This window comes from Dromiciops gliroides, chromosome 1 (genome assembly GCF_019393635.1).
Source record: "Dromiciops gliroides isolate mDroGli1 chromosome 1, mDroGli1.pri, whole genome shotgun sequence".
Taxonomy (NCBI): domain Eukaryota; kingdom Metazoa; phylum Chordata; class Mammalia; order Microbiotheria; family Microbiotheriidae; genus Dromiciops; species Dromiciops gliroides.
Window position 1 is genome coordinate 77772538 of NC_057861.1, and position 24193 is coordinate 77796730.

General features: G+C 40.1%; 1 protein-coding gene across 1 annotated transcript; it reads left to right on the forward strand.

The window, feature by feature from the left end:
* Window positions 1–285: 285 nt before the first annotated feature.
* On the forward strand, window positions 286–23666 carry LOC122755607 (leucine-rich repeat-containing protein 14-like). The gene is made up of 4 exons (XM_044004251.1): window positions 286–464; window positions 6710–7068; window positions 17932–18555; window positions 19239–23666. The coding sequence occupies exons 2-4, from the start codon at window positions 6761–6763 to the stop codon at window positions 19792–19794; spliced, it is 1488 nt and encodes a 495-aa protein (XP_043860186.1). The 5' UTR covers window positions 286–464; window positions 6710–6760; the 3' UTR covers window positions 19795–23666.
* The last annotated feature ends 527 nt before the right edge of the window (window positions 23667–24193 follow it).

The following is a 24193-nucleotide window of genomic DNA, read 5'->3' on the forward strand; positions in this document are numbered from 1 at the left end:
GAAAGACCGCACACTGCCCGCTCCCGAACCCAGCACCCGCGGCAGCAACGCGGGAACTCTAAACTCTACCCCCACAGGACTAGTAAATCTCCCGCTTTAGGCGTAGAGTCTCTGCGATTTTAGCCAATCCGTGAACGCACCACGGAGACAGGGGCGGGGCGATGTGTGCGTAATTGGTAGAGGAGCCGAACTAACCAATCCCAGAGAATCTGAAGGGTTTCGGCCAATGGAAGCCTCCTGCGTCGATAGCCCCGCCTCTCTGTCTGTACCGAGCCGGATCTTTTTAGTGGCGGAGGGAGGTAGTCGGTCTCTCAGAGACAGCAAGTACATCTGTGGGCTATCACGACGGCGACGACGGCGGCCGCGGTGAGGGCGGCGGCCGCGCCCGTGCCCGGGGGTGAGGGGCGGCTCGGCCCCGGGCCTCCGGGGTGACCAGGTCGGATCCACTGGACTGCGAACCGAGGGTGAGGATTGGAGAGCTTGGGGATATTGGGCAGTGGCGACCTAGGCCTAGGCCCAGGAGGGACGTATTGGCCTGTTAGGATGGGGCGAGCCCTGGAGAATGGGAAGAGCTGATGGGAGAGGGGGACACCCCCACCCTCCACCCCCACACCCCCTCGGTGCGGAGGGAGGTGGGGGGAGGGCGGCGGTCTAGACTGGGAGGAGCGTAAATGGGCGGGGGGGGGAGGGGAGCAGGAGTGCAGATTGAATTTGGATGCGTAGGTGAAAACTGGATTACAGACTGGGAGGGGGGAAGCGGGAGTAGGAAGACGATATTTGGAAGGGGGGGCTCAAGGACGGGAGGAATATGTTTAGAACAGATGGTGGGGGCAAGTAAAGATTAAGGATGGCGGGAAGGTGGTGGGGGGCAAGAATGGAGGCTGTATGGGGAGAGAGGGCGATGCTGGAATGAAAACTGTATTTGGAGGAGGAGGAGGCCTCAAGCCTGAGAAATTGACTGGGAATAGATGCTGCGGCAGAGGGAAATCAAAACTATCAAGATGGGTCCAGCAGGAATGGAGACTCTACGTCCCTTAATGGAGATTGCATTCAAATTGTGACGGAGGTCTCACTCAGGCTAGTAGGAATAGACTTGGAGAGCAGATAATTTGAGGTAGAAGTGAAGATTGCATGGAGTGGAGGGAACAGAATGTAGAGGCTACATTGGAAAGGGGGGGGGACTTCAGAATGGGGGAAATAGACAATGGGCAGGTTAAAGGGGAGAAGGGGATTAGAACCTTTCTGGATGGGAGTGGCAGATATGGATACAACAGCACATGATTATGTTTGCCATAGGAGGAGAATGTATAAATAGGGTAGGGACTGCATAGCAAGCAGTTTGAGGTTTGGTGGCTGCTGGGTAAAGCATGAAGGGACTCATCGTCTCAGGTGATGGTGGAGCAGAAGCTACTTGGGGGAATTGGGATCTGAGGCAGGAATGTATGGAAGGGATGGATAGTGTTCCCAAGTGGTACAGAAGAGATTTTCTAGAGCAGTGGTTTCAGGACCCTTTTATGGTCTTAAAAATTATTGACAATTTTCCCAAAGAGCTTTTAAGTGAATTATATCTATTCATATTTGCCATGCTAGAAATTAAAACATACAAGCTTCATTATGAAAATGTCTCAGGGACCATAATTTGAGAACCCTGTTCTAGGGAAAGAGTGGAGATGAAACATTGTTTAAAAGAGGGGTGGGAATTGAGGCTTCTTGAATTTCCTGGGGACCCTGCAAGGAGAGTAGGTCTTGGGGAGCAGTCATAGTTATATGAGCTTATTTGTCAAAAATAACAGCTGAAGTAAGGATGTGGCTTCTCCTTTTCTTCCTCCCCTCCCTTCCCCAAAGCTCTTGTTCCTGAGCCCAAATGGCCCCTTGAGCAGTTTTTCTAACCTCTTAGTTGATGGTGGTGGTAGCACCATTGCTCCTCTGTTTTCTGAACCTTTGGGGTGCTGGGGCTTCCCAGCAACCTCCTGATCACCTAGGAAAATGCTTATTTTATGTTGAGCTGGGAGCTAATCCCTACTCTACCACTAATGCCATATGACCTTGGGCAAAACACCTTATTCCTCGACTAATTTCCCTAATATAAAATGAGAGAATTAGAACAGAGTAGGGCTTCTTAACCTGGAACATGGTCTGTGGATCAATTTTAGGGAATTCATGAATTTTGGGGGAAATGTAATCTTTATTTTCACTAACCTCTGACTGAAAAGTAGTATTTCCTTCACTTAAAAACATTATTTTAATAAGAAGTCCATAGGTTTCACCAAATTGCTAAAGGGGTCCATAACACAAAAAAGTTAAAAACTCCCGAACTAGAGGATTTCTAAAGTATTTCCCAGCCCTGACTACAAAATTTGGGGGTGGGGGGGAGTTGGAACAGTTGTCAGAGATGATTTGAGGCTGGGTGACTGGAAAGAAAGATAGTACATAATGAATGAAATACAGAATATGGTGTAAGTAAATGTGAGTATAACCACAAAGGCTGAAAGGACTGAGAAACAGTTCTGCTGTAACATGACATTTATTGATCTGTCATTTCAATTGGGTCTGACTCTTCATGACCCCACTTTCTTGGCAGAGACTGGAGTGATTTGCCATCTCTTGCTCCTTTTCATTTTGTTTTGTTTTGTTTTTGTTTTTGTTTTTTGCGGGGCAATGGGGGTTAAGTGACTTGCCCAGGGTCACACAGCTAGTAAGTGTCAAGCGTCTGAGGCCGGATTTGAACTCAGGTACTCCTGAATCCAGGGCCGGTGCTTTATCCACTGTGCCACCTAGCTGCCCCCGCTCCTGTTCATTTTACAGATGTACAACTGAGGCAAATAGGGTTAAGTGACTTGCCCAGCATCACACAACTACATTGTGTCTGAGGCCAGATTTGAACTTAGAAGGAGGAGTCTTCCTGACTTCAGTCCTGGCATTCTACCCACTTCACCACTTAGTTGCCGTAACATGTAATGTGTTCCTAAAAATCATTGCTATGCAAAATCAAGCAGTTTAAATCACAGGTCTAATGGGGAAAATGGGGTTGGGGCACAACATTCAAAAACTTAAATCTGTGACACATAAAAAAAGAGAAAACAAAAACTGTAACATAGTTGTATTAATGTTAAATGACTAAGAAATACAGGTATGCTACAATGAATAGTGGTGGTATCCATGGCCTCTGGCTTCTGTGGCTGACAAAGTTGATGGCTACAAGCCAGAAGGCAGCTTTAGTGGACTTGAAATTTTCTTGTGGAAGGGGGTATTGGAAGGATTGCAGGTTGTGATTTTTGTAAAGTGATGCTGTTTTCTGCATTCTCAATGTTGGTGACAAAATCAAACGTGAACAAACACCAAATTAAATTATTATCAAATTATTCTGTAATACATCAGTCGTCTCAGAACAAATTTGTATTTTCAAAACAAATGTAACAGAATTTACTGTATTCTTGTTGACATGGTGCCTCCAAGGGCAAGAATGCTGCTGGGATTGTTGTCTTGGAGTGTACAGCTCATTTCTTATGCAGATCAGACAACAGACATTCCTGATGGACTTTGTCAGGTTCATCATTGACACTAATTTTCTAACTTTGATCCCATATATTCTCCAAGTATCTCTCTGATCTTCATTTTCTTGTTCTGAGGGGACTTTCCTACTGGAAGGTTACTGTTCAATTAAATCTAACTAGCATTTATTAAGTGCTTACTTTATGTTAGGCCACTTATGCATCTCATGTTTTTTGTTTGTTTGTTTGGTTGGTTGGGTTTTTTTGGTGAGGCAGTTGGGGTTAAGTGACTTGCCCAGGGTCACACAGCTGGTAACTGTTAAGTGTCTGAGGTAGGATTTGAACTTAGGTCCTCCTGACTCCAGGGCTGGTGCTCTATCCACTGTGCTACCTAGCTGCCCCCATCTCTTGTTAAAAAGTATGGTTTTCTACACAGTCAGACCAGTGTAAACCCATTACCCTAGGTCCTGTCCTCAGAATGCTTGGACCATTGAGCCTCTCTATGTGTTTAACCAAGACCAAAACCTAGAACTGTTTTTGGCTTTTTAAAATGTCTTTCTCCATATTCATCCCTCTTGGTGATTTGATCTACTCTCTGGGTTTTATCTACCACATCTGGATGCTTGGCTTCCATGTCCCAAGCTCTGACCTCTTCTGAGCCGTTGGCAACCTGTAGAGGCTGTCCTCCCTTAATTTCTTTCCTCCTAAACATCCCTATTTCTTTCAAAAACCCCTTATATGGATGGTTGCAGATTTCTCTCACCGTCCTAGTTCTCCCCTCCTGAATGCACCTTGAGGTTAGTTGCCAGTGACTTTCCTAAAATGACGTATTTAGACCTAAACACCATTCCAGATGTGAACCACCCAGGGCCACCACTGACCATATCCTGGATACTAGTATTTATGTTTCCAAAGACTACATTGGCTTTATTGGTTTCCACATGATGCTGACTTACTGAGCTTTTAGTCCACTAATATCTCTAGGTGGGACATCCCCCCATGACAGGTTCCCCTTGCTGTCCACACCTCCCTACTCTTGCTTTTCAGCTTTCCTTTGTGTGTTATCGTGTGTGTGTGTGTGTGTGTGTGTGTGTGTGTGTGTGTGGTCTTCTGCCATTAGATTGTAAATTCCTTTAAGGCAGGGGCTGTCTTTCTTACGCGTATCCCCAGCACTTCGTACAGTACCTGGCACATATTAGGTGCTTAGTAAATGTTTATTGAATTGGATTATTCACATGAACCACTTTCTAGCCAAGTTTTCATTCTTCCTATACTTACACAGTTGAATTCTTGCTCTCAAGTGTGGGACTTTGCATTTGTCCCTGTCAAATTTTGCCTTAACCATTCCGGAGAGCAATTTGGAACTATGCCCAAAGGGCTATGGTACTGTGAATACCATTTGACCCAGCAATGCCACTACTAGGTCTGTATCCCAAAGAGATCATAAAAAAAGAAAAAGGACCCACATGTACGAAATATTTAGGGCAGCTCTCTGTTGTGGCAAAGAATTGGAAATTGAGGGCATGCTCATCAATTGGGGAAAGGCTGAACAAATTGTGGTATGTGAAAGTAATGAAATGCTATTATGCTGTAAGAAATCATGAGCAGGCAGATTTCAAAAAAATCTGGAAAGACAAGTGAACTGATGCTGAGTAAAGTGAGCAGAACCAGGTGAACATTGTACACAATAACAGCAACATAATGTGATGATTAATGCGATAGACTTAGCTCTTCTCAGCAATACAATGATCTAAGACAATTCCAAAGGACTCATGGTGGAAAATGCTCTCCACATCCAGAAAAAAACCCGTGCAATCTGAATGCAAATTGAACCATATTCTTTTTACTTTTTGTGTTGTGTTTTTTTCTTTGTTGAGGTTTTCCCCTTTTGTTCTGATTCTTCTTTCACAACATGACTAATGCAGAAATATGTTTAATGTGATTGTACATTTACAACCTACATCAGATTGCTTGCCTTCTTGGGGAGGGGGGAAGGAAGGAAGAGAGGGGAAAAAATTTAGAACTCAGAATCTTATAAAAATGAATGTTGAAGAGCAGCTAGGTGGCGCAGTGGATAAAGCACCAGCCCTGGATTCAGGAAGACCTAAGTTCAAATGTGGCCTCAGACACTTGACACTTACTAGCTGTGTGACCCTGGGCAAGTCACTTAACCCTCATTGCCTCACAAAGAAAAAAAAAGGAAGAAAAATGAATGTTGAAAACTATTTTTACATGTAACTAGAAAAAAATAAAATACTATTAAGATAAAAAATATTTTTTGCCCTACTCATTTCAATCTCATCCTCCCTCCTTCCTCCCCTTCACAAGTTTAATGAAATCTTTTAAGTTACTGAGTCTGTTCAATGAATTTACTATCCCTCTTCATATCCCCCCATCTCGCTCGACATGTCTCCCCATCCTTCCCTCCCTTCACATCTTCCTCTCTCCCCCTTCCCACTCCTCCCACTTCTCTGCCTTCACCTGGAAACCTCATTTGACTTTGTTCAAGTCTTAACTAAAGCCCTACCTTCTACAAGAAGTCTTCCTCACTTCTTAATCTTAGTTCCTTCCTCAGAGATTATCTCTAATTTAGCCTGTATATAGCATGTTTGTACATAGCTGTTTGCATATTGTTTCTTCCATTAAACTGTGAGCTCGCCAAGTGGGAACTTTTTTTTGCCCTTCTTTCTAGAACTTTGCCCAGTGCTTGGAACATATTAAATGCTTCTTGACTTTTCCTCACATCTTCTTGTTACCCCTAATTATAATAAACATGCCATCCATCCATCTGTGCCTTCCAAATCTGTTTTATACCTGCTGAGAGTTTGCCAGTAGTGCCAAAAGCAGAAAGGACTTTTGAAAGTACCTCATGTACCTCCTCCCAAAGCATTGGTTCCTTGAGTGGTTGGAGGATAGATAAAAGAGATTGGCAGTATGGAGACCCAGAACGAGGAAGTTGGGACAATTCAGTTGTAGATTAATTGTGAAAGAAGGCTAAGAAGGCTTTGGTAGTAGTAAGGTAAGGAAGGGATGGGACCCTAAAGTAATGTTAGGTTGTACACATTGAAGGTGCCCAATAAATGCTGAATTGAATTTTTTGGTTGTTTGACTGTAGAATGTCAGCTTTATGTGGCCCAGTTGGGTGGATATTATGGTAACTTAGAACTTGTAGGCCTATAAGACTGATTTTAAGGGTTGAATGTCTTTTCTCTTGGCAGGTGCTTCCCCCTTAATATCTCCTGGACATCTGGTGTACATCGCTTGCAGCCATGCATTCCCTAGTGTTCCTGTGTGCCCGTCAGGTCATCCAGGACCAGGTCTTTGCATGCCAGGCCCTGGCGTTCCTGCCCCAGGAGCTATATGCAGTCCTATTCAAGGCAGCCTTTCTAGACAGAAAAACATTGGTGCTGCAGAAGCTGGTACAGATGTGGCCTTTCCCTCTCCTTAGCTTCCAGCAGCTACTTCGAGAGAATTCAGATTCCCGATGGATTCCACTACAGGAAAGGCCAACAAAGGAGAGCGTACAGGCTGTGATCCTGGGGCTCTCTGCACGACTAAGGGAGCCACCCCCCCGCAGGTAACTTGGGCCTGGGAAAGTTGATGTATAGGGGACCCAGCAAAAACAATCATGTAAAACATCTTGCTGGGGTTGAAGGATGAATGACAGAAACCACTTAGAATTTTTTTTTCTTTTTAAAATGAGGAACTTATTTAAGAATTTAACTTTAATAAAATAACCAACCTTTAAATTACAATTAAGCAATTTAGCAAGGGGCAGCTAGGTGGCTCAATGTGTATAGAGACTTGAGTTCAAATGTGGCCTCAGACACTTGATGCTTACTAGCTGTGTGAGCCTGGGCAAATCACTTAACCCCAATTGCCTCACAAAAAAACAAAAATAAAAATCACCAGTTTAACACTTATTTTTCCTGTCTCTTTCCTTTGTCTTTGTCCGTTTTACCCTCTGTTTTTGCATATGTATTTTTTTGCTATTGTTTGAATTTTTTATATCTTTTAAATTTTCTTTATAGTCCTTATTATATTATCCAGTACTTTGATTTACCAGAGTTTGTTCATCTCTTACCTAAGTATTGGATGGTACTGTGATTTCCAGCTTTTCACAGCTACAGAAAAATGCTTCCAGAAATATTTTTGACAAAGAAAACTTTGATAGTTCTTTTTTTAATCAATTTTTTCAGATAGTCCTTTTTAAAAATGTATTTAATTCATCAGGCATTTATTAAGCACCAACTATGTGCTAGGCACAGAGGATACAAAAACAGTCCCTTGATCAAACAGTACATTCTGTGGGGGGAAGGGAGTGAGGGAGAAGCTTAAAAATGCAAGGAGGCTTTTAATACTGTAAGGTCTTGGGGGCAGCTAGGTGGTGCAGTGGATAAAGCACTGGCCCTGGATTCAGGAGGACCTGAGTTCAAATCCAGCCTCAGACACTTGACACTAGCTGTGTGACCTTGGGCAAGTCGCTTAATCCTCATTGCCCTGCAAAAAAAAAAAGACTGTAATGTCTCCTACTTTATAGTGATGGAAATGTCAAAAAAGGACCAGATGTGCTAAGGATCACACGGCTTTTAGACAACCTGCAAAAACATTATTGGTGCCCCCTATCCATGATCTTTGTCTTAAGACTAATGAGTTGAATAAATGCAGGGACTGAACCATATCCATATTGACAATTTTTTTTTTTTGTAAAGGAAATCAAGATATAAAAACATTGAGCTAAATGGAAGAAAGGCTCATAGACTTTCCTCAAAAAATCAAATTAAATGGCAGAATTACTTTCCTGGTGCAGCCATAGGCAATATAAAACATAATTTTATAGAACACTTGGTCATATTGCCTGGCAGTGTTCATAAAGAGTATATGCAAACAAACTACTATTATAACCTGTGAACCGCATCTGATCAACACAGTAGCTCAACCCACCATAGTCATCAAAGCAGAGACAGAGTACCAAACTTGAGTAGTGAGTTTGAGATTTTGTTGGTCATCCTCACAGCAATCCTAGCCATGACCAATGTCAAAATTCCTCTCCTGCTCTTTCTGGCTAGCCCATAAAAACAGAGGTAGAAACTACATCCAAAGTAGAAGTTAAGATAGTTTGCAGTTCCTGTCTAAGCTCTCTTTTTCTGTTATGACACACAGCTCTCATGTTATCTGGCTTTCCTATTGTCCAAAGCCCCTTGTCCACAGACCACACCCCTCTCCACTTTCCACAGACTTGCATTATAGTCTTATAGTTCTTAGGAATTAAATCAAACTCCTTAGCATGGCCTTTAAGGTCTTATCTAATATAACACTAATCTGTATTTTCAGCTCTATTTTACACTGTTTATTTTAATGCACTCCAGGTTCAAGCCACACTGTCCTAATAGCTACTTGGCAAGTTTCACATGCTATTTCTTGTCTCCCTGCATTTGCATAGGTTGTTCCCAATGCCTAGAATGAATACTCTCCATATTCAGAATCCATAACTACTTTCAAGGTTCAGTTAGGTGCTGCCTCCTCTGGATCACTACCCTTCCCTGATTTATCCAGCTGAAAGTGTTCTCTCCCGCAGATTTTCCTAAAGTACCTTGGATTTTTCTTTGCTCTTATTGTGGCCTAAATTGTATAAGACTTTTATATGTGTGTATCATCTACACACAGCCCCCTTTCACTCACCCTCTCTCCCATATGGTGTAAGCTCATTGATGGCAGATTTTTTTATTGTTTTTATGTTTGTATCCCTAGTACCTATTTTTTTTTTTTAAGGCAATGGGGGTTAAGTGACTTGCCCACGGTCACACAGCTAGTAAGTGTCAAGTGTCTGAGGCCAGATTTGAACTCAGGTACTCCTGAATCCAGGGCCGGTGCTTTAACCACTGCGCCATCTAGCTGCCCCATCCCTAGTACCTATTAATGGTGCATTTAATAAATGAAATTTACTGTAATGCATTTGAGATCTGCTTCCTTAATTCTGGTGGCCAGCTTTCCTTTTTTCCTTATCAGCTATGTTCAGTGGTTAGAATTCTGGACTCGGAATTAGGAACACCTGGGTTCAAATGTTGCCTCAGATACTTTTTTTTTTTTTTTGGTGGGGCAATGGGGGTTAAGCGACTTGCCCAGGGTCACACAGCTAGTGTCAAGTGTCTGAGGTGGATTTGAACTCAGGTATTCCTGAATCCAGAGCCAGTGCTTTATCCACTGCACCACCTAGCTGCCCCCTCAGATACTTCTTAGTTGTGTGAACTCGGGCAAGTTACTTAACCTCTCTCTGCCTCAGTTTCTTCACCTGAAAAATGGAGTGATAATACCTGTTTTCCAGGGTTGTGATAAAATGGATAATATTTGTAAAACACTTTTGCAAACCTTAAAGCAATATATAAATGCTATCTTCATCCTCATCATGCTGTTGCTGTTGTCATACAATGAGAACTTTTCTTTTGATTATGGTTTTTTTTTTAATACCACACATATTTTATTTAGGTTTTTTTTCAACTTTTTTTTTTTTTGAGGAGGTGAGGTGGAATCCCCGAAACAAGGTAAATTAAGTAGGAAAAAAGTGCTTTAGTCTGTAGTCAGAGCTCATCAATTCTCTCTCTCTCTCTCCCTAGAAGTGCATAGGATTTTTCTTTCTTTTTTTATGATTTCACTAGTATATTTCTTTTTTTTTTAAATCATAAAAGTATTTTGTTATTTTCTAGTTACATGTAGAGATAGGTTTTTTTGTTTGTTTGCTTTTTGGTTTTTGGTTTTTTTGCAGGGCAATGGGGGTTAAGTGACTTGCCCAGTATCACACAGCCAGTAAGTGTCAAGTATCTGAGGCCGGATTTGAACTCAGGTCCTCCTGAATCCAGGGCTGGCGCTTTATCCACTGTGCCACCTAGCTTCCCCCGAGATAGTTTTTAACATTTGTTTTTATAAGATTTCTAGTTTTGAATTTTTCTTCCTCCCCAAGACAGGAAGCAATCTGGTATAGGTTATATATGTACAATCACATTAAACATATTTCTACATTAGTCATGCTATGAAAGAAGAATTAGAAGTGCATAGGATTTTTCAACATGAGTCCTTTGGAATTCTTATGGATCATTGTATTGATCAGAGTAACTTTCACATTTGATGATTATTAAAATATTGCTGCTATTTATTCGTGATGTTCTCCTGGTTCTGCTTACTTCACTTTGCATTAATTCATATAAATCTTTCCAGGTTTTTCTGAAACCAATCCCTTTTGTCATTTCCTACAGCCATACTCCAATTGATGGGCATCCCCATAATTTCTAATTTTTTGCCACCACAAAAAGAACTGCTATATTTTTGTACATGTATGTCCTTTTCCTTTTTCTTTGATCTCTTTGGAATACAAACCTAGTAGTGGGTCAAAGGTTATGTACAGTTTGTCTTTGGTCATAGTTCCAAATTATGCTCCAGAATGTTCATTCTAGCAGCAATGCATTAGTGTTCCCATTTTTTCAATGTCACTGCCAGAATTTGTCTTTTTTAGGCAATATGATAGGTGTGAGAAAGTACCTTAGAGTTGTCTTAATTTGCATTTTTCTAATTATTAGTGATTTAGAGCATCCTTTCATTTAGCTATTGATAACTTTTGATTTCTTCTGAAAACTGCCCATTCATTTCCTTTGGCCATTTATCAATTAAGGAGTAGCTCTTAGTTTTAGACATTTGACTCCATTCCCTATATATTTGTTCTTTTATTTTTGTTTTTGTGGGGCAATGAGGGTTAAGTGACTTGCCCAGGGTCACACAGCTAGTAAGTGTTAAGTATCCAAGGCCGGATTTGAACTCAGGTCCTTCTGAATCCAGGGCCGGTGCTTTTATCCACTGCACCACCTCGCTGCCCCCATTCCCTATATATTTGGGAAATGAAGCCTTTGTTAGAGAAACTTTGATCATGTTTTTCCAAGGCCTTTTCATCAGAGAGGGAGGAAATGGGAGAACTGTCCTAACAGCTTCTCTCAGGCCATCAAGATGTTAGTCTCTAAATCTTTGAACCCAGACTTATTGCCTAGGCCTATGCCTTATTCCCCAGCACTCTAAACATTAGTCATTATAACAAATGCCATGAAAATAATTGCAGCTTGTGTGCTACCACCAGTTTTTGAGAATGAAAAGTAGACAAATTCCATGAAGGAAAAAAAAATTCCCAACGATTAGAGCTGTCCAAAAGTATAATGGGGGGAAATTAAGCTTCAATGGTAGCATTCAAGCAGAAAATACTTGTTGGGATTTTGTAGCAGAGATTCCCGTTTAGATAAGACTTAGACTAGATGCCCTCTTGAGTTCTCTTCTGGAATTTGTGAGAGAGAGAGAGTTGGAAATAGAATTAGGGTTAGTACTATTAAAAAAAACAAAACAGAGAGGGACAGCTAGGTGGCGCAGTGGATAGAGCATTGGCCCTGGATTCCGGAGGACCTGAGTTCAAATCCGGCATGAGACACTTGACGCATACTAGCTGTGTGACCCTGGGCAAGTCACTTAACCCTCATTACCCCACAAAAACAAAACAAAACAAAAAACAACAGAGAAAGGCCTCTAGTGGAAAACTTGTAGAAGGACATGGATAAGAATAATTCAAAGGAAGAATTTGTGGGAAGGTTGTGATCAGGCCAGTGATTAATCATGCTACTTACCTTCTGACATAGAAGGTAATAATGTGGAATAAGACATAACATTTTTTGACATGGGCAGTATGGGAATTTGTTTTGCTTGAGTATGTATATTTGCTATAGGGGTTTTCTTTTTTCTTTTTTTTTCCCCATTGTGGAAGGAGAAGGAGAGAAAATAAATGATTGTTAGTTTGATTTTTTAAAAATTTGGGATCTGTACTGACAGAGGCAATACCTATACTTGTTAGAAGGTGTTTAGTGGTGAGAGGAAGAATATTCCAGGCACTTACAGAGTCTGGTGATGTGGTGCCATGTGTAAGACTGGAAAGGTAGAAGGGACTAGGCTGTGAAGAACTTTAAATTCCAAAAAGAATTTTACATTTGATCTTGGAAGTATTAGGGAGCCACTGGAATTTATTAAGTAGGACACTGACATAGTCAGATAATACACTTGAAGAAAATGACTGGTCACTGAATGGAGGATGGATGGGTAAAAATGATGCAGGGATTTGGAACTATGCCCAAAGGACTATAAAACTGTGCATACCCTTTGATCCAGCAATATCACTTCTAGGATTATATCCCAAAGACATCCCAAAAAAGAGAAAAAGACCTATTTGTACAAAAAATATTTCTAGCAGCTCTTTTTGTGGTGGTTAAGAATTGGAAATCAAAGGAATGCCCATCAACTGGGGAATGGCTAAATAAGCTGTGGTATGTGATGGTGATGGAATATTACTGTGCTATAAGAAATGACAAGCAGGATGATTTCAGAAAGGCCTGGAAAGACTTGTATGAACTTATGTATAGTGAAGTGAGTAGAACCAAGAGAACATTGTGCACAGAGACAGCAATATTGTTTGATGAACAACTGTGAATGATTTAACTGTTCTCAACGATACAATGATCCAAGTCAATCCCAAGCCCAAAGGACTAATGATGAAACAAACTAATCACCTCCAAAGAACTGATATTGATTAAACACAGACTGAATCAGCATGCTATTATTTTTTACTTTCATTTTTTCTTTTGACCTTTCTTATACAAAATGATTAATATGGTAATGTTTTACATAATTGCACATGTGTAACCTATATCTGATTACTTACCTTCTCAGGGAGGGGAGGGATTGAAGGAGGGATAAAATTTGGAATTCAAAACTTTAAATATAAACGTTTATTATTTAAAAAAAGAAATGATGCAGGGACACAAATTAGAAGGTTATTATATAGAATACACATGACATATTAATATAATCATTATATATGGTGTTAGTATATGTTAATTCTATATTCTTTATTGTATAGGTGAGAGGTGATTAAGGCCTATATTCAATTGTGGCCATGTGAGTAGAAAGAAGAGGTCAAGACATGCCAGACTAATTGTACTGTCAGGGTTACTTAAGTAACCTAATAGATTAGGTAAATGTTGTAGATGTAGTTTACATAGCTTTTAGCAAAGTATTTTATAATATATTGCTCATACTATTCTTGTAAAGAAGCTAGAATGCAGACTAGATAGACCAGCAGGCTACTCAAAGAGTAGTCATTGGTGATTTAAGGCCAAGGTGGCTAGTGATCTCCAATAGAGTACCCCAGGGATCTGTGCTTAGCTTAATGCTGTTGAACATTTTTATTAATGTTGAATTGAATAAACTTGAATATAGCATTCTCACAAAATTTGCAAATGGTACCAAACTTAGAGGGATAGCTAACATTGGATGGCAAAGTTAGACCTTGACAGGCTAAAGCATAGGACTGAATCTAATAGGATATAATTCAGTAGGGATAAATGTATAAAGCCTTACATTTGTCAGAGTGATGGTCAGATCCCATTTTGTCTGAAAAGGATCTAGGTGTTTTAGTGGATTGTAAGCCCAACGTGAGTCAAGAGTATGTCAACCAAAAAAGTTAATGTCATTGAGAGCATCATTGCTAGGAATTAGATGATATTCTCTTTTCACTCTTCATATCTAGAGTATGGGCTCAGTTCTGAGCACCAAAGTTTAGGAAAGACATTGATAAGACGGGGGACAACTAGGATGATAAAGGGATCTTGAGGCCTTGTCATATGAGGATCAGTTGAAGGAACTGGTCATCTTGAGTTTGGCTAAGAAAAGACTTAATGGGGACATGATAACTGTCTTTTAATATTTGAAGGGCTCTCATCCAGAAGATGGAATATACTTATTTATCATTATATGACAGAATGGGTAAAAGTTGCAAAGACACAAATTTAGACTTCATGTTGGGAAACGTAACAATTAGAGTTGTCTAAAAGTGGAATGGACCACCTTGAGATATGTTCGATTCTCCTTCATCCAACATTGCAGGTCTTTTAGCACAATCTGGGTGATCACTTGTTACGTATAGTATAATGGGGGTTCTTTTTGTGTAGAACTTGAACTAGATTGATGCACAATCCCTTTGAACTCTTAAGTTGTCTGAAATCACAGTTCTACCAGAATATGAAATACTAAAAATGCTAATAGTCCTAAAAGGAAAAAATAATTTAAAGAACTTAACATTGGAAAATAAGGTCAAAATATAATTTGTAAATGACATGGTTTCTGGCAGCTAGGTTACGCAGTGGATAGAATACCAGATTTGGAGTTAGGAAGACCTGAGTTCAAATACAGCCTTAGACATTTACCAGCTATGTGACCCTGGACAAGTCATTTAATCTCTGCTTGCCTCAGTTTCTTCATGTGTAAAATAGGGATGACGATAATAATAGCACCTACCTCCCAGAGTTGTTGTAGGACTCAAATGAAATAATAATTGTAAAGTGCTTAGCGCAGTGCCTGGCACATAGTAAGCACTATATAAATGTTAACTGTGTTGTTATATAGAAATTCCAAATTTACTTGACTATAGGAATTATTCCTGTTCTTTGGGGGGGGGGCAATTGGGGTTAAGTGACTTGCCCACGGTCACACAGCTAGTAAGTGTCAAGTGTCTGAGGCCGGATTTGAACTCAGGTACTCCTGAATCCAGGGCCGGTGCTTTATCTACTGTGCCACCTAGCTGCCCCAATTATTCCTGTTCTTAAGCTATTAGCAGAAAAGATGAAGGATACATAAAAAAGACATTCTGTTTCCAACAAGTAATGAGATATTTAGATATTGACCTAGACATTCATTTGATCTTTTATAAAGATAGTCATAAAACTCTATTGACAAAAATAAAAGCCTTAGAAAATTAGAGGGACAGTCATTATTTACATTTGATCAACATAGTAAAAAAATTACTATAATTCTTTCCTTTTTTCAGTTATGTAAAACATTGCCATATTAGTCATGTTGTACAATAAAACTTGAATAAAAGAAAAAAATTAAAGTGAAAAATAGTATGCTTCAGTCTGTGTTCAGTCAATATCAGTTCTTTCTTTAGAGGTGGCTCATGTGTTTCATCATTAATCCTTTGGGGTTGTCTTGGATCATTGTATCGTTGAGAACAGTTAAATCATTCACAGTTGTTCATCAAACAATATTGCTGTCTCTGTGCACAATGTTCTCTTGGTTCTACTCACTTCACTATACATAAGTTCATACAAGTCTTTCCAGGCCTTTCTGAAATCATCCTGCTTGTCATTTCTTATAGCACAGTAATATTCCATCACCATCACATACCACAGCTTATTTAGCCATTCTCCAGTTGATGGGCATTCCTTTGATTTCCAATTCTTAACCACCACAAAAAGAGCTGCTAGAAATATTTTTTGTACAAATAGGTCTTTTTCTCTTTTTTGGGATGTCTTTGGGATATAATCCTAGAAGTGATATTGCTGGATCAAAGGGTATGCCTTTGGGCATAGTTCCAAATTGTTCTTCAGAATGGTTGGATCTTTTCACAACTCCACCATCAGTGAATTAGTGGGAAAATGACTATATTTTTGAAGTTAATTTATAAATTTAATTCAGTGGTAATCAAAATGTCAGTAACAGTTTATATGAAAAAATGAAAGGGCAAGAATATTTAGCTTGTAATCCACTAATGACTAACAATGACTAATATGGTAATATTTTACATAATTGCACATGTATAAGCTATATCTGATTGCTTACTGCCTTAGGGAGGGGGTAAGGGGGGACAGAGGGATAGAATTTGGAACTCAAAACTTTAAATAAAAATGTTTAATAAACAAAAAAAGGATATTTAGCATAGGTATGGCAAGTGATAGAAATGGACCTTTTATAAACCAATCATCATCAAAACCACTGAATATTTAACTTCAGTGCTTTAAGGATTCTTGATTTCATCATTGTATATCCTTTTCCTTATCTCTCCCAATTTGTGATAAGGATCACAGCCCCTTATAGTCTTTTTTTTTTTTTTTTTTGGTGAGGCAGTTGGGGTTAAGTGACTTGCCCAGGGTCACACAGCTAGTAAAGTGTGTAAAGTGTCTGAGGACAGATTTGAACTCAGGTACTCCTGAATCTAGGGCTGGTGCTCTATCCACTGCGCCACCTAGCTGCCCCCCTTATAGTCTTAATAAGCAGTTTCATCAATTTTAGGGGGGAAAAAATCTAGCAGTCACTTTTCAATTTTTATTTTTTAAATCCAGTTTTATTTTATATTTAGTTCTGAATTCCTCATCCACTTCTCTACCCATTGAGAAAGCAAGCAAACCAATTCATTAAAAATATTCCCATATTTTAGCCATGTCCCAAAATAATCTATTTTTCACTCTGAGTCTGTCACTTCTCTCTCCCTCTCTCAATAGGTAGCATGTTTCATCATGAGTCCTTTGGAACTGTGGTTGATTCCACTCTGTTGATCAGAGTTCCTAAATCTTGTTTGCCTTTACCATACTGCTATATTAAATTAGTTGTTTTCATTCTGCTAACTTCATTTTGCATCTGTTCATACAAGTCTTTCCAGATTTTTCTAAAACTATGTCATTCATAATTTCTTACAGAACAATAACCTGCCATCACATACACATACCATCATTTGTTAAGCCATCCTCCAATTAATGGGCACCCCTCAGTTTCCACTTCTTTGCTACCACACAAAAAATCTGTAGCCATTTCCACAATTAGCCAGGCTGGTCCTTGGACAACAACATAAAATCTGTTTCTTAGACTGTACTTACGTTCTTTTTACTCAGCAGTTAGGGCTGACACTACATCATAATGATGCTTCAAAGTAGACCTTAAGTGGCATGAAAATTAATACCTGGCCAAAGAGGGCTCCTAGAAAGAAAACTAAATATATACATAAGATTATTATTTGATAAATCTATGTAAAATAAAAACTAGGGAACATAGTCACTAGATAATCAAATAAAGGAAAACCAGATTATATTTTCAGTCTTTTCCAGGCCACTAAAACACCCTGGCTTAACAAGTAGAGCCAGAAGATTGTACAGCCTTAAAATAGCAGTGAGAGCCCATTTCGATTATGCCATTCAGTATGTGAATATTGATCTAGGAACTTGTCTTTACCGTAAGGACTTTTAGACTGACCTGGGACCCAGGAATTTGATCGGAAAGCCTTTATATTTCACTAATTCCATGGATGGCAAGATCCTTCCTAAAATATTCTTTTTTTACCTCTAGAGGTTAAGGAAATTAGTAAGTCTGCAACCTAACAGTGATGATTTTAAGCACAATCAAAACCAATTTTTTTCCCCATAGGTATCTAATGAGATTCTGTTGGAATATCTATGTACTATTCCCTTCATAACAATTCTATTGATTTTTTCTCCACAGTAAATAGTGCATGAATTGTACCTTTTGGGGTAGAGTAAATTATGTAATAATGGTTTCTAGGATAGGATCTCAAACGGTTCTCTCCTTTCTTTAGGAAGCTGCAGTTGCAATTGTTGGACATGACAGGAATTCTGGATTCTGGCTATGAGGAAGACCTTACAACCATGACCATGTGGTCCCGCACAGTGTCTGTGATCCAGACCTGCATCATGGGTCAGCTAAACAAATCCTTAAGACAGAGACGTCGGCGAGCCAAGCGCAGGAAGGCAGTGCCACCCCTCTATACTCCTACCCCTATAGAGGTTCGAGTAGATCTCCGGGTGACCCACAGCTCCTATGGGTTTCTAAAGGATACGTTACAGACAAGTGCTTTTAGCCCTCTGCGCCTTTGTTGTAGAGATTTCCGGGCCGAAGAACTCCCTCTGAACAGCACTGTAGATATGTTGGAGTTACTGGATCCCATGCACTTGCGCCGAATAGACCTGTGCTTCAATAGCCTGGAGTTATCTGGCCTTTGTGAACTTATGGTTCCTATCGTGAAGTTCACCAACTTGCTGAGTCTAAAACTACAGTACAGCTATGTGGACCTATGGCAGCTCTCATCTGAAGCAGAAGACAGCTTCCTTATATTTCTCTCTGAACTTAAGAAGTTGAACCGCCTCAGAGAGCTCAATATGGGTTCCTCTTGCCTTTCTGGTCGGCTGGGTCAGCTGCTCAGGTAAGTGGGCCTGGGAGTCCCCCTCATACTGCTTCTATTCTGCTCATAAACTTTTATTCATAGCAATTCTTGTCAATGGCACCTACTTCCATAGCATAGGTTACGCTGATTTCACCAACTCAGTTCTTGCTTGCTTCCATGAGAAAATGTTCCAAGATTCATTCATTGTAACCACTCAGGTTGCTAGAAATCTGTTTTGATATCAGTGTAACCTTACCTAAAAATCTTCCTACTCTTACCTTCTTAAAACCATGCCTTGGGGCAGCTAGATGGCACAGTGGATAAAGCACCAGCCCTGGATTCAGGAGTACCTGAGTTCAGATCCAGCCTCAGACACTTAACACTTGCTGGCTGTGTGACCCTGGACAAGTCACTTAACGCCAATTGCCTCCCCCCCCCCCCCCAAAAAAAAACCAAAAAACCCATGCCTGTTCTTTTTTCCTGTAAAAGGTTCATAATGTTGATGATCATTAAAGAGAGAACTTTAACAGAAAAGGATGACCTGTTTTTTTCCTGTGTTCTTCCCCATTTCTTCAGTGCCCCTTTGGTCAGAACCTGCATCTCCCACCAGTGTGGCAAAGCTGTTTAGCTGAACCAGCATCCAACTTATCTCTTGGGTGAATGGTATGGGCGAATCTCTGGCTTTTGATGGCCAATCATGCCATGTCTTTGTCTCTTTGCAGCAGCCTACAGAGTCCCCTGGAGAGCATGGAACTGGCATTCTGCTATCTCCTCCCTGCAGACTTGAGGTACTTGGCCCAAAGCCCACATGTCACCAACCTTAAGAAGTTGGACCTCAGCGGCAACAACCTTTCAGGGGCCCTCCTTGGTCCCTTTCAGAGTGTGCTAAAGGCAGTCTCCACGTCTTTGAAGCTCCTGAACGTGACCGAATGTGAACTTATGGACACCCATCTTATTTCCAGCTTACCAAGCCTGTGCCGCTGTGTCCAACTCCGCTACCTGGGTCTCTATGGCAATCCCCTCTCTACCTCTGCACTCAAAACCCTGTTGCTTCGGTCAGAGGTACTGCCTGAGCTCCAGCTCGTGGTGTATCCATTTCCTGTGGACTGCTATGAGATTTTGCCATGGCCACCTCCTGCTGCCATCCTCCTGGATGAGGAGAAGTTTGCTCATGTTCAGGCTGAATTACACCAGATGTTAGTGTCAGCTGACCGAGCTAATGTGCTGTGGACCACAGATGTCTATGGTCCTAACATGCCTGACTACTTTAGCTTATAACTGGTGGGCTGCCTGCCAGGCATGGAGAAGACCTCCTAGGCATCCATTCTTCCTGGAGTAGAGAGGAGACCGCAAGTAGCTCCTGTGCTGACTCTTAATGGGACACACAAGGAGTCATGAGGCCTTCTCTCTTGCTGCTTGTTATCTTTAAATAGTAGGAATTCTAGCTTGTCTAGCAGAGGCATGGAGCTAACTTTATAGTTGGGGGTGGGAGGGATTGGGGAGGGTATGTCTGTTAGAATAATATTTATAAAAACCCACCAAGTTTATGAGAACCTAGGAGAGCTAGGTTACCTTCTAGGATATCATATATCAAAAGTGGGTCAGAGGGGCTTTTGGTTCCTGTCAAGGACACCAGATAAACCAGGCCAGATATTCAGAAAAGGTTGTCCTTACATGTGTCTGGTTTACTCTCTATAGCAATCCCAAGGGGGTGGAGAAAGCCTTCATATTAATCTATTTTATAAGGTTTATTCCTATGTCCTCAGGACATACTGGGCTGATTTATCCCAGATGAGCACTTAAAATCTTATTATAGTGCTCAGTTGATGGTTAAGTATACCAAGGAGACTCATGAGTTTTCCCTGGCCAGTATAGAATGCTGGTGTTAGGGTTTGGTTTCAGAGTCTCTAAGGATCTTACTGTAGCCATCCAGTGGGCTCAATATGCTTACTTATTTCTGAACCATAGTGATGTTTTTTGTAGATAAATGACTATAAGCAAGTAGCATGACCTTGCTTAGCATTGCCCTTTAAATTCTGTGGTTGAACATTTGGGTGTTTGGGGATATTTGAATTGACTATTCAAACCGTGAATATTGACCCAGAATAGAAGGTTTTCTTTGTCTTTGATAGAGAGTATTGTCTTTAGATTGAGTAAGGTACCCCTTGTTTTTAATGTCTTCTTTTTGGTATGTATTTCCTGTTGTATCTTCCAGGTGATTGTATAGGGGCTGGAAAGTTCTCCAAATGAGCTCCCTGTTCTCTTTTCCCAGGTTATTGTCTGAGTTCTTGTTCGTTTTAGGGGAGTGTCTAAGTAGTGGCCCATATTTAAGGTTGGTGTCCCCAGAGAGGGATACCACATAGCATAGGAATTATAGATGAGTCCCGCTTTTTGGCTAAAGTTACCCTTAACTGTGCCCCTCTTCATTTAAGGGGAGTTCTATACTACCAAGGTGGAATAGGGGGCTACAATAGTGAAAGTCAGGTTCTCTGGTTTCTCTGTTTTCTTCATAGACCATCCTTTGACATGTTGCATACAACAACATTACACCTTTCCAAATTACAAAGCTTAATGCCAACAAAATACAAATGAATTTCTTACTGTTTGGACTTGATTTTGCAGAGCCAGTAGCTTGGCCACCATTTGGTACAGATCCAGAAGCCTTTGTTTCAATGGAAGTACTCCTTTGATTGGTATGAGGAATGTTCCATTTCTTAAAGGAACATTCATGCTTGACAAGTAAAGTTAGATAAGAACTGCATCTCCTGCTGTTCTTCTAAGGGGTGTACTTATATTGCTTATGCTCTCTACACTTGTATACATGTTGTATTCTCCATGCCAATTACAGCATGTTCCCTGGGTTAAAGTAAGTGATGATGATAGTAATAAAAATAAGTCAGCTTGGATTTTATATCCAGGAAGTAGTTCAGTGATTGACAATAAAAATCTATTTATACATACATATACACCTTTTCTTACTTTAGCATGGTTCACATTTCATATAGTTCCTTTTTTTAATCTCAAAAGCAGAGCTTTTTAACTCTAGACAAGGGAGAAGTCTTGAATTATTTTAGAGCCAAATTAATCTCCAAGTTATTCCATTCCTAAGATCACAGTGCACAGTCCATATCCACTCACAGCTTTGTCGTTCGGCAGAATATTTTCTTGTACTTTAAATTTTCACCTTGCATATAAAACTATATTTTCATACTTTTGGATACATGTACACACTTAAAATTTACTTGAATAATACATTACTTTTCAAGGCATTCAGACTACTAATTTGCCTGAAAGGGGGAGTCACAAATATGTCTATATTTGGTTCCTATGCACAGTTATTTTTAATTCTTCCAAATACTTAAAGTTCTCTCAGTACCTGTGAAATGAGCTCAAACATTATCAGGAAGTGAATACTTCTTCCTCTGTCAGTTAAAAAACTGATTTTCCTAATTGTTACTCTTTAATATAGGCAGGTATAATGGTTGGATTTCTAGCATGTCCTTGTTCATCAGTTTGTTTCTTTTGTGCCAGGGGTTCATTTCTGAACTAAAGGTTATAGGCACTAACATTCATTCTTAAGATTGTATTATCCTCATAATCTATGGCTAGTACAATTCATTTAGCCCTGCTGTTCTTTTTTTTTTTTTTTTTTTGAGGCTATTGGGGTTAAGTGACTTGCCCAGGGTCACACAGCTAGTAAGTGTCAAGTGTCTGAGGTTGGATTTGAACTGAGGTTCTCCTGAATCCAGGGCCAGTGCTCTGTCTACTGTGCCACCTAGCTGCTCTGATGCTGCTGTTCATTTTTAATATTTTTAGACGGCATTATTTTTCTGGTTCTAAATGTCTTAATCCCTTTGAAACCTGATTTCAGGGGGACTGACATGAAATATTCTCCTAGAAATAAGAGCCTCTGTTATCCAAGAAGAGTAGAGGTAGGGCAGGGAGAGGTCCTTAACATTTTGTGTCATGGACGCTCTTGGTACTGATGAAGCCAGCGGATCCCTTCTCAGAATGATGTTTTTAAGTGCAGCGTAAAATATGTAGAATTACAAAGGAGATCAGTTATATTGAAATACAGTTTTTCTTTTTTTTTTAACAAGTTCATAGATCCCAGGTTAAAGATCTAGGTTAAAGGGGACATTGGGCAACCAGTTTGTACCATGGTTTAGTTATGGAGGATAGGGGTAACAAAGAGTTTGCCATTGTAAGCCAGGAAATCACCTACCCAAATTCATTGTAGTTTTTCTAACCCAAGGGTTAGAAAGGTTTTTTGTTTGGTTGGTTGGTTGGTTTGGTTTGGTTTTTTTAGCGAGGCAGCTGGGGTTAAGTGACTTGCCCAGAGTCACACAGCTAGTAAATGTCAAGTTTCTGAGGCTGGATTTGAACTCAGGTCCTCCTGAATCCAGGGCCAGTGTTCTATCTACTGCACCACCTAGCTGCCCCAGAAAGGGTTTTTGATAGACTTCACTGAGTTAGACATATGTGTCATGACTCAGTTATTATGGGAGCTTTGAAGGAATTTTTTATGCTAACAATAGCATGAATTTTAACACAGGGGATATCTATAATTTTTAAGGTGTCTTGCTTCAGAAAACTATAGCCCAGTCTTGTGAAAGGGCAAATTAATAGGAAAGAGGTTGGTCTTTCATGCCTCTCTTAAAATATGCTAACCTACAAATAGACTAGTAACAGAGTCTCAACTATCTTTGGACTAGGGGGTCAAATGTAAGCTATAGAGTGGGAACCTTAGAAATTGTCTAGCCTACCTCCTGATGTTAGAAATTAGGAAACTAATTTGTTGCAGAGAAGTTGCAGAGCTGGAGTTCATACCTTTATTTTCTGATCCCCAATTCATACATCTCCTAAGATACTATGCAGTCTCCTTTTCCTATTAAGACATAATGGTGATTTTATCTCTTGGGTAGCTTTTGGTGTAGCTCTGGAGCCTTGGCATTAATGAGTATATGATTATTGTGGAGCATTATTATTACAGTTGCTGGGGGTTTAGAGGAGGTTTTGGTGGGGGAGGAGGTAATCATGCTCACTGGGTAAGAGGATTTAGGGTCCTGAGTCCTAGTGGTAGTGAAAGGGCTCTTGTTTTTTTGCGTGTGTGTGTGTGTGTGTGCGTGTGTGTGTGTGTGTGTGTGTGTGTGTGTGTGTAAAAATTAAGGGACTCTCATGGAGTAAATGGAAATAAAGAGCTGCCATTTTCACATCATAGGGGAAATGAAAGGGACTAGATGTTAATTTTCTGTTCTTTTGAAGATTTCAGAGAAAGTGGCAAGACAAAAAGTAGTGTTGGTTGTCTAGCCTAGACCAAATCCACAATGTGAAATGAAAATGTTGGAAACAAATGCAACCAGAATATTTAAAAGCAACCTGGATATAAAAAAGAAAATGGTAGTGGTTGATCAGGGTACAGTTTTTAAAATTCTTTTAAAAAACTTTAATTTAAAAATTAAAGTTGATAAAAGGCAGGTCCAGTACTTGGAACAAAAGTATTTCCAAGATTAACATAGGGCTTAAATGGACCTTGAACTTCTGGTTCTAGGGTTTCTAGGTTTTAACTAGGCCTGGCTTAGGATCATCTATGCTACAAATGTAGGAACAGGGTGAGTATAGAAAATTAACCTTGAAATGGTTTTCAAAAAATTGAGAAAAATTTTCCGTATTTGTA